This window comes from Otolemur garnettii, unplaced genomic scaffold, assembly GCF_000181295.1.
Source record: "Otolemur garnettii isolate 467f Iridium unplaced genomic scaffold, OtoGar3 scaffold00153, whole genome shotgun sequence".
Classification (NCBI taxonomy): Eukaryota; Metazoa; Chordata; class Mammalia; order Primates; family Galagidae; genus Otolemur; species Otolemur garnettii.
In genome coordinates, this window is record NW_003852548.1 from 3,779,458 (window position 1) to 3,789,391 (window position 9,934).

General features: G+C 42.6%; 1 protein-coding gene across 1 annotated transcript; it reads right to left on the reverse strand.

Annotated features, from left to right (window-relative positions):
- Positions 1 to 1,200: 1,200 nt before the first annotated feature.
- AKAP4 (A-kinase anchoring protein 4) lies at positions 1,201 to 8,880 on the reverse strand. The gene is made up of 6 exons (XM_012811301.1): positions 8,860 to 8,880; positions 7,321 to 7,416; positions 6,213 to 6,263; positions 5,602 to 5,703; positions 2,013 to 4,151; positions 1,201 to 1,356 (listed from the first exon to the last, which is right to left on the reverse strand). Exons 1-6 carry the CDS (start codon positions 8,860 to 8,862, stop codon positions 1,201 to 1,203), a joined length of 2,547 nt encoding a protein of 848 aa, XP_012666755.1. The 5' UTR covers positions 8,863 to 8,880.
- Positions 8,881 to 9,934: the final 1,054 nt, after the last annotated feature.

Here is a 9,934-nt window from a genome sequence, read left to right on the forward strand (position 1 = left end):
GGCGCCTGTGGTCCCAGCTACTTGGGAGGCTGAGGCAGGAGACTCACTTGAGCCCAGGAGTTGGAGGTTGCTGTGAGCGGTGATGCTATGGCCCTCTACCTAGGGGGACAGCTTGAGGCTCTGTCTCAAACAAAAAACAAAAAAAACACATGGGAAAAGATCAGATCCTATTGTAGCTCTGGGTAGGTTTTAGCCATGTGCAGTGAAGAGTTTTGAGGGATGTGTGTGTGTGGCAAGGTGGGGCAATGTCCACGGATAATACACTGTCTTTGACTTGTTTTTTGTCTAAGCCCATCTGCACACTCTTTTAAAAGACTAAGAAAGGTGTATCCTTAGGACTAGCAAGGCGATTATCAAGTTAGGTGTACAATTCAGAGAGAAACAGGGAGGCCACAGGTGGCAAAACTTTAAATAAACTGTAGATTGAGGTTAAGATTATTTGGACAAACCAGATTACTTAAGAACCTGGACATGGGTTATACGCAAACCTCTGTGGTTTTTTAAAATTTTAGATTTAAGAGTACAAACAACTAGGTTACAATATTTGCGTTTGTTAAAGTCCCTCTTGTAGTTGTGTCCTGCACCCAAGAAGTGTGCCATGTACCCTTACATTGTGCCCATATCCCTGTGTTTTTGACGTTCGGAGTAATCCAGGGTGAGATCTGGATACAAGTCAAACATTGTATCACCAGTCCTGGAAATTGGACTCATTCTCCTCCCTTGCCTCAGCAATATCTGATTAACAGTGACAGCCTGGGCACGGTGGCTCATGCCTGTAATCCTAGCACTCTGTGAGGATGAGGCGGGTGGATTGCTTGAGCTTACAAGTTTGAGACCAGCCTAAGCAAAAGCAAGACCCTGTCTCTACTAAAAATAGAAAAACTGAGGCAAGAGGATTGCTTGAGCCCAAGAGTTGGAGGTTGCTGTGAGCTATGATGCCACAGCACTCCACCCAGGGTGACAGCTTGAGACTCAGCCTCAAGAAAAAGAAAAAGAAGCACACTTTTTTTTTTTTTTTTATTCACGATGTTTCCCAGCTTATGGAACACTCGGTGTTTGCACAGTGCCACTGCTCAGATGTATTGGGAAACACAATCGTGTATTGTGCAGTTGGCTGGCCTGGCAGTGTAAGTGTTCTGGCTGGGATGGAATGCTGCTAGGGGGGGAGTACGATGGAGAGGAGTCAAATGAGTGGTTAGTCTACAGGTTAGTGAGTAGCCAGTCTAATAGTTGTTTCCTAGCCATGTTCCCGACGGCTTCGTCCAGCTGACGTTCCTTGGCAAATTTCATGACCTCTTGAAGAAGATCTCCAACACTGTACCCCTTCTCTGCTGCCTTAGCTGAAACTTCAGGAAGCTGTGTAGAGAAACAGAGCTATCATGAGTCACTTGATACTTTTTGGAGGAAGGGTCCATTGAACAAAGTGAACTAACACCCTCTCACCACTCCCCAACTGTCACCTTCCCACCCTTGATTCTAAACCTAGAAATTAACACAGACTAACTGAAAGGGTTCTGGCAATTTGTTTTTGAAGCTCAAAAAAAAAAAAAAATAGTACCTTTTCCATTTTGATTTGTGTCATTAGAGAAGATTCAAGGAAAAAGGAAAAGTCCTGTCAACAGCCTCTAATCCTGAATCTGTGACACACTGTATTCTAATCCTAGAAGTGGGGCCAGGACTAGAGTGAAGCGAATTAGGCATGTAGGGCATAAAATTAAAGATGACAGGCAATCTCGGGGCACTTATAGGACCCACAAGGAGTCCTGGGGGGAGGAACATAGGAAAAATAATAAGATTACTTCATGGAAACACACAGGCCTGAGGCGTCCACACCCCCAGTTAGCTAGTGGTTCGCCACATTTGTGTCTTTCATGAGGTGAAAGTAATCATGGAGCATATGGTAAAGGATAGACTTGAAAGACATTGGACTGATCCTGTGCTATAAGTACAATGCTACCTTCTTGACTCTATCCATTGCTCTCTTTCTTCTTGTGCCTTGATGTGTTACCTACCTTCTCCAGTTGTCCATCATCATCTCCCATGAAGTAGAGCATGGGCACGTTAAACTGGGAGGCGGCGATCCACTGCAGGACAGCCTGGAGCTGCTTCTGCAAGTTGCTGGTAGAACACTGGTTGTTGACGATGACTTCTGGCCCAGATGTATCAAAGCCCTGTGACATTGCCCCATCATGACCACATTTGAGGCCGCTGAAGTTGGAATTGCCCGCCAAAGCGGCTTGTTCTTCCAACTCAGCAAGAGCCGCCCCATTGCTGCTGTATTTGGCCATGATGAGGCATAGTTTCATTACAGATTCTACCAGCTGGTCTATAAATTGGCGGTTCACTTGCTTCATTCCACTCAGGAAGTCGAGGTCTTGATTTTCCTGACATTGTTGTTCTTCCACTCTGTCAGACCTCTTGGACATGCAAGATGGTTTTGCAATTTTGGGTTCAGAACGCTTGTTCTCACCTTCGCAAAGTTCTTCACAGCTGAAGGGACTCTCGTTAAGCAGTTTCTGAATGAGTGTTAGAACGATGTTTGACATGTCCAATTTTTGGCAGTCAGGCTGTGGGGTCTCCTTTGCTGCAGCAGAGGTAGATGGTGCGGGATTGCCACGAGATTCCACATGTTTCATTGAAACTGCTTTGGCAGTTTGAGCACCTCCACACTTCTCAAATTGGGTACTCTGAGCCACATAGTTCACGGAAGAACTTGGACATTCTTCTTCACATGTGTCTTTGCATTTCGCCTGCTGAGTCAGATGGTACTGGATCAGCATAAGGGCAGAGACTATCAGGTCCTTTGCCAGTGAATCTGTGGAAGGGCTGATTTTTTCTCTTTTTTCTTCTTTATTGGCACATGCTTTGGCACATGCAACCTTGCCTTGGTTTCCTTGCTTTTGATTCCACATAGTCAGGCTCTCCTTTAGGATGTGTTCACTGACTTTCTCAGCACTGGTCAATGATTTGCATGGGTCTGTTTTGGCTTTGCATTTGTCCTTCCCTTTCATCTCAGCTTTCACGGCTGAGAATTCAAGACTCTGGTTCTTGCACTTGGGATCTTGGGATCCAGCTTTCAAAGAGGCATATGAAAGACTCTGAGACTTAGTTTCTCTTTTTTCACCAAGAAGGGCACTGACTAGGCGCTTCAGCATAGCTTCCATGATGTCCGCAGCATTTTGTTTCCCATGATTGAAGAGATTTCTCTTGACAGCTGAAACAAAGTCTGAGTCAGTCATCAGGACTCCAGTAATATTATGCAGGTTCTTCATGCAGGAATCGATCAAATCAGACACGATTTCTTTGGTGTGCTTCAGTAACACCCTTTTTAGGACCACACAGGCTGGTATTGGCTTTCCGCTATGCACTTTCAAGGTCTTCATCACAGAAACCATCATGTCAGATGCCACTTGGTTTGCATAAACCATGAGTCCTTTACTGATGGAATCTGCAAATTCTTTGCTATCTCGCTGACACATTTGTTTTTCTCCACATTTGTTCTTGTTGGATAATTCACTATACAGGAAGGTTTTCCGGCCACCTTCCTTGCAGTCTTCTCCGGGGCCACGCATTTCTGAAGAACTCACTTCCATAGCATCATGGACCATTTCAGAAGCAATCTTGCTCACAGCACTGCGGGGGCTGTTTTTCCCTTTATCCCCAGTGGGTGGATACATTGAATGATGAAGGCATTTGCTTCCTCCTTCCAACTTGTCCTTGATTTCTTTACGGGCCATCTGAATTACCAAAGAAGACAGTCGGTTGACATAGTAGGAAAGATCATCCATACAACATTCTCCATCAGGAGAAATAACTGCTCTCTGACCACTAGAAGATTTAGCTGGGGGACTCGAAGGACTTTGGTTATTGTTGGTGTTTTTAGCTGCGGTCATTTCTACTCGTAGGCTTTGGGGTTCGTTGGTCAAATAATTCAAGTTCAGTTGGTCAGCATAAACACTGTAGCAGTTGCCAGAGTGCATTTGGTGTTCTTCATCCTTTGTCTCTCCTACTTTATGTTTACAGCTAGAGGCTGAGGGGCTCAGGGCATGTTGGAAACCCAGGGCATACTTCTGGAGATCATTGAGAAGCCAATTGAAGACACTTATGGGGTCAGAGGGAGCTTGTTTGAAAAGGCATACAGAGCCCTCCGTCTAGAAAAAGAAGAACACCTATCCATAAGAGTAGGGTAGGCTACTTCTTTCCTTTATATTATTTAGAAAATGTATCACACACTTTAACATATGTGTGTATGTGTAAATAGGTGATAGTCTAATGACTTTGTGTATCTTTGTATATGTGTGTAAATCTTTGTTTATGAATGGCCGGTTTAAGTGGCCTTTTACTTCATACTTATGTGTGTTTGTCAATGCAAATGTAGCCAGGCATTTGTCTGTGTATGCCCATGGATGGATATGTATATATTTACTATGTATAGATCTTCCACTCAGTATTAAATTCTGTTGCCTTCTTTGCCCCTTCCTTTGCTTCATCACCTCTCTTTTCCCTGAACTCCTGGAATTGTGAGGTCATAATAAGGCAAATGGGTTGTCAAGGAGATCTGCATTTTATGCAGGAAATATGGGCTGCTCAAACACAAAGTATAATTTCTCCCTTTCTTAAAACCTCACCTAAACCCCCAAATTATTTAGAGATGTTATGTAACTTGTTTTTCCTTCTTTAAGGGCCACTTCCCTCGCTCTAAAGACATCAGAGACCAAAAATAATGTTTTATTTATAATATATGAATAAAACACTTTGAACTAAAGCCAAATATGTCCCAATTTCAGTCACTCCGGGCTTGTAGGAATGTGAGAGTTATATATTGTGTGCTCTAGTGCCCTTCTTTTTTTTTTTTTTTTGAGACAGAGCCTCAAGCTGTCCCCCTGGGCAGAGTGCCGTGGCATTACAGCTCACAGCAACCTCCAGCTCCTGGGCTCAAGCGAGTCTCCTGCCTCCGCCTCCCAAGTAGCTGGGACCACAGGCGCCCGCCACAACGCCTGGCTATTTTTTGGTTGCAGCCGTCATTGTTGTTTGGCGGGTCCGGGCTGGGGATTCGAACCCGCCACCTTAGGTGTACGTGGCTGGCGCCTTAGCCGGTTGAGCTATAGGCGTCGAGCCTCTAGTGCCCTTCTTAAACAAGGAGCTTAACAGGCATAATCTGGAATACTTACACAAAATCAAAAAGATTCTGTATGTGATAGTGGAGTGCAAATCTAATTGGTTCTAACTATAAGCTATCTAACAGCCTGTGTCTTCCTTGTTGGATACTAGGGCACACAAGTCCATTACAAGCCAGAAAAGAACATTGTGAACAATCTTGCTTATAAGCCCACATCTTTATTAGGATTAGGATACCATGATTCTGTGTGCATAGGTATCTGAAAATCAGGATTGAGTATTCTGAACTTCTGTGATTAGTGCCATTATTAAGTACCTGGGTGTTTAACTTACTGTGACTTTGAACTTAGGTCTGAGTTTTCTGATGTCATAGTTATTCAAATTGATGGGCCTGTTTGACAATAGTTTTCTTACCATCTCTGAAATAACTTAGTATTAGACTCTGAGAATTAGAAGTGGTAAAATCTCAGAGGCTAACTGTACCTTAGATTGGTCTTGCTTCTCAGTGTCCTTGATGACAATAATCTCTTTTTCTTCCAGATTCCCCAGACTTAAGTCGCCATCTGAGCTTGAACCGGTAGCATCCTAAGGAATGAAAGGGTAAGATTCTTATGAACATTGCTTTTTGAGACTTCTCCAAGCTACCCACCTAGGCTACCACTTCAAATCATGAAATGTCATGTTTTCTATCTTTTTTCTTGCTGAAGAAGAGGGAGGCTTGTAATGCTAATCTTTGAAGAATGAGAAAGTTCCCTCCACAAAATACTACTTCCCCCTCTGAAGATGTTCACAAAGCCATCAGTCTCTTTTTTTTCTTAAAAAAGTAGTTTTTTAAGCTTTTATGACATACCTTCTTCAATACTTACTTTCATCCCTGCCAGCAATTTAAGTGGCTTCTAAAATGAGACTTGTTATCAAGAGTGAAAGTAAATTCAGAACCAGGAATCCCAGGCCCATGAAAATATTGGCTTTCACTTACCTGAGTCCTTCCACCTTTCTACCATCTGCCACAAACTTTCCCTTTCTTCCTAGTTCACTGGTAACCCTTCTCAGCAGTTTCCCACCCATTCCAACTTTGAGCAGAGAATACCAACCTTGCAATCTTTATCTTCCACATTCAGGGTGGACACATCCACAAAGCATATCTGCATCAAATTAGGAGGGTGAATTTAGAACAATTCTAGAGAAAAGGGCATCTTTTTTTCTTTCTGGGAGGTGATAATAGCACTTACCTCATATGGTTCTTGTAAGGATTGAGATAATAGCACTTACCTCATATGGTTCTTGTAAGGATTAACTGAGATACTCTATGTAAATCTTTTAGCAGAATGCCTGGCATATAGTAAGTGCTCAGTAAACAATACTATCATTATTATTAGGCAGACAGAATCTTACCATTTCCATGTGTCTTAAATGAGAATACCAACCTGTGAGAGAGGCTTAAAGCATAATATCCACCTGTATTAATCAAAAAAACTGAGAAATGGCTTGCCCAACTGACACAAACTGAAAGATAGAGCTTGTATTAGAACTCGGTTTCCTAGAGCACTTTCTGCTAAACCCTTGTTTCCCAAAATGTGGTATGTTTACTACAAATGATATAAAGATTTTAGGTGGTACATGGTTAAACATTTCAGCGTTTAATATATGTGTTTTGTGTTGTATGTTAGGGAAAATACATACTAGAACATCAAACCTGTGATATTATGGAGAATATTACTTATTGTTATAGTTAATTAAAGTGTAAGACAATTTTAAAAAATTGCAAAAATACATATTAAGTAAATAATAATATGTCTGGTACTTGAACATGATAAAAAAATGTGAAGTACTATGCAAATAACTTGAGGTTTGGGAATAGATTATGAGTACCCTGCTCTGCTGAGGGGCCTTGGTTAACTTACTGGTAACTAGGCAACATCATTATGACATCACAGGTTTCGAATAATAGGGGCTGGTTACTAGGCAACCATCACTCCTCCCTCCCCTCAGGCCCCTCCCCTCCCCTTCCTTTGCCTCCCTGCCCCGCGTTGATTTAGCCCTGTGTGACGTATGAATGGGTTGCCCTGACAACTTGATTGAGCTTGGTTGCTTGGAGAAGTCATGGTATCATCCTCCATTAATTTATCTTGGGCCCCAAGATATCTATAACTTATATGTCGATTTTTCCTACTCATTGGTAGGAATTGTTTTGTATCTTACCACTTTCCGATCCTGATCTCGTTGTCCCACGGGGCTATAAAGATCTACCTTGCAGACGCCCCGGCGGCTGTGTAACCAGTCAATATCATCAGACATCTGAAAAGAGAAAGAAAAATATGAAATGCTTATATATGGCTTTTAGACATGGAGTCAGTGTAGATAAGAATCTCTGGAGGGTGTTCTGAAACCCATCTCTGTGTTTCCTATAGGTTTAGGCTAGGAATTGGTGGGGTCAGCAGTGGGGAAGGACATGCTGAAAAGTTTGAAGTCTCATTACACAAAAGAAAGTAAAATTAGGTAAATAACTGTAACACAACACTTAGAACCATCTGAAAAGACCAAAATTTAGACCTCTTTTCTTCTCTTGCTCTTTAAAACAGTCTCATTCTCTTCCCTCCCTCCCTTCTCCCCCTGTGTTCCTCCCTTTCCTCTCTCCCTTCCTCTCTTCCCCTTCTCCCTCCCTCCCTTCTCCCCCTAGGTTCCTCCCTTTCTTCTTTCCCTTCCTCTCTTCCCTTTCTCCCTCCTTCCCTTCCCTCCCTTCCCTCATGTGATTCAGATATAGTGTCAGTTCAGGTCCTAAAGAACTTTAAGAAATAAAATTTAAAAAAAGAAAAGAAATGAAATTTATGAATTCATTACCTTGATAATGTAGTTGTAGGCTTTGGCTGAAAATGTGCCACCCAGGAGGGAGATGTGCCCCTTGAGATGGAACTGGGCAGTGCCAAGTTCTTAGGCACCTTCTACTAGCTGCTTCCCCCGTCAGCTGTTGGACCGGACTGAGGGGCCCAGGCTGTTGCCTGCCAGCTTTAACCCTGGGGTTATGTCACAGCATTTGTTGTGTCATAATGCTCGAAACCATGGCAACCAGAGCAAAGGTGGCACACTGGCAAACTCAGTAACCTTATCCTCACATTAGGCTGTCTGCTGTAGGATAAACTTCTTTGATTATTTCTAGGAGGATACACATATTTCTCTCACATTTTCTCCAGTTCACCACCCCTCAAAGATTTCCCTTCTCTTTTCTTTCTAGGCCTCCAGAACCATCGAATCCAGGGGTTCTCAACCTTCCTAATGCCGTGACCCTTTAACATGGTTCCTCATGTTGTGGTGACCCCCAACCATAAAATTATGGAACATGAGGAACTATATTAAAGTGTTGTGGCTTTAGGAAGGTTGAGAACCACTGATCTAATCAGAGTGATGCCACAAGAAATCTTTCAACTTATGTAGAAACAGAAATGTTGACCAAAGGCTGTTCTGGGCATCCCAAATAAAACTATGAAAATAGAAAATTGAAAGCTGCCTTAGCTACTCCTGTGGTTTCACCTCACCATTAAGATGACCCCTTATCTAGTCAAAAAAGTGCTCAACTACAACTCAGACTTTACCTAACAAACAGTGTAATCTGATCATTTGTACCTTTATATTAATCTTAAATAAAATGTCCAAAATCAAACTATATAACTAAAATGTATATACTCCCATCATATACTGAAATACCCTTAAAACAATTTTTAAAAAGTCAGAAGATGTCCCTACCATTGTTGTATCAGAGTAGTCTATTATGCAGGAACTTTGAATGATGTTTTTCTTGTCAATTTGGATGCTGTGATGATCTTTCAGTCAGCCTCAAGATGTTGCTTCTTTACTCAACCCTCCATACCCTCCTAATGACTTGCCTGCCAGCTGGTACCAGAACTGCTACTTCATGACATCACTGTTTCTATAGAGATCAGCGACATCACAATTTGGGGTCCTTTCCCAGGATTCTGAGTGATTTATCAGCCCCTCACCTTTTCCATGAGACATTAGTAGGCCAGAGAATGCCTCATCCATTTGGGATAGGGTCAGCCTTTTAAAGAATCCTCAAGCCAGGAAAAGACCTAAACCCCACTGAGTCTTTTCCATCTGGCCAGTACTAAGATTGTTGGCTACAGTGTGTTTTAGTGTAATTATACATTATAGTTTGTGATGCCTTCAGTTTAATTCCAGTTTGGAAACATACCACAGCCAAATGGCTCTCAATGTGCTCCAGTCTCATCTTGTCTCTCCTTATCTTTTCTCCACATGTCTCCACTTTACCCTTATGAATGTGAACAAATGCATCAGAATTAAAAATCAGTTGAGATGACCCCTTAAACGATGGAGTTTCATACTTTTGGTTGTACCTCCATTTCTTCTTTTCCCTGTTATCTCTGAGATTTCACCTCTTAACCCTGCTATACCATTTTGTTCCTGTTAGTTGCAGGGGTCCTCAAACTTTTTAAACAGGGGGCCAGTTCACTGTCCCTCAGAGCGCTGGAGGGCCGGACTGCTGGCCCCGGGACGAGTCGGATGCTAAGCAGGACAGGCAGCGGTGGCAAAAACACCCGGCGGCCGGATAAATGTCCTAGGCGGGCCGTAGTTTGAGGACGCCTGGTTCATGGTATCAAAGAGAAACAGAGATAGACATTTATTAAAGGATATAAGACAAATTTCATTCAGGATGGCGAAATAGGGGAAGAGACTTCACATGAACAGAGCTCAAATCCAGAGAAACAAATGGCAGTAAAAAGAAAAGTATTGAGGGACATTAGGGGGTGTCCTCAATCACCTTGTTGGTCAGGGTGATTTG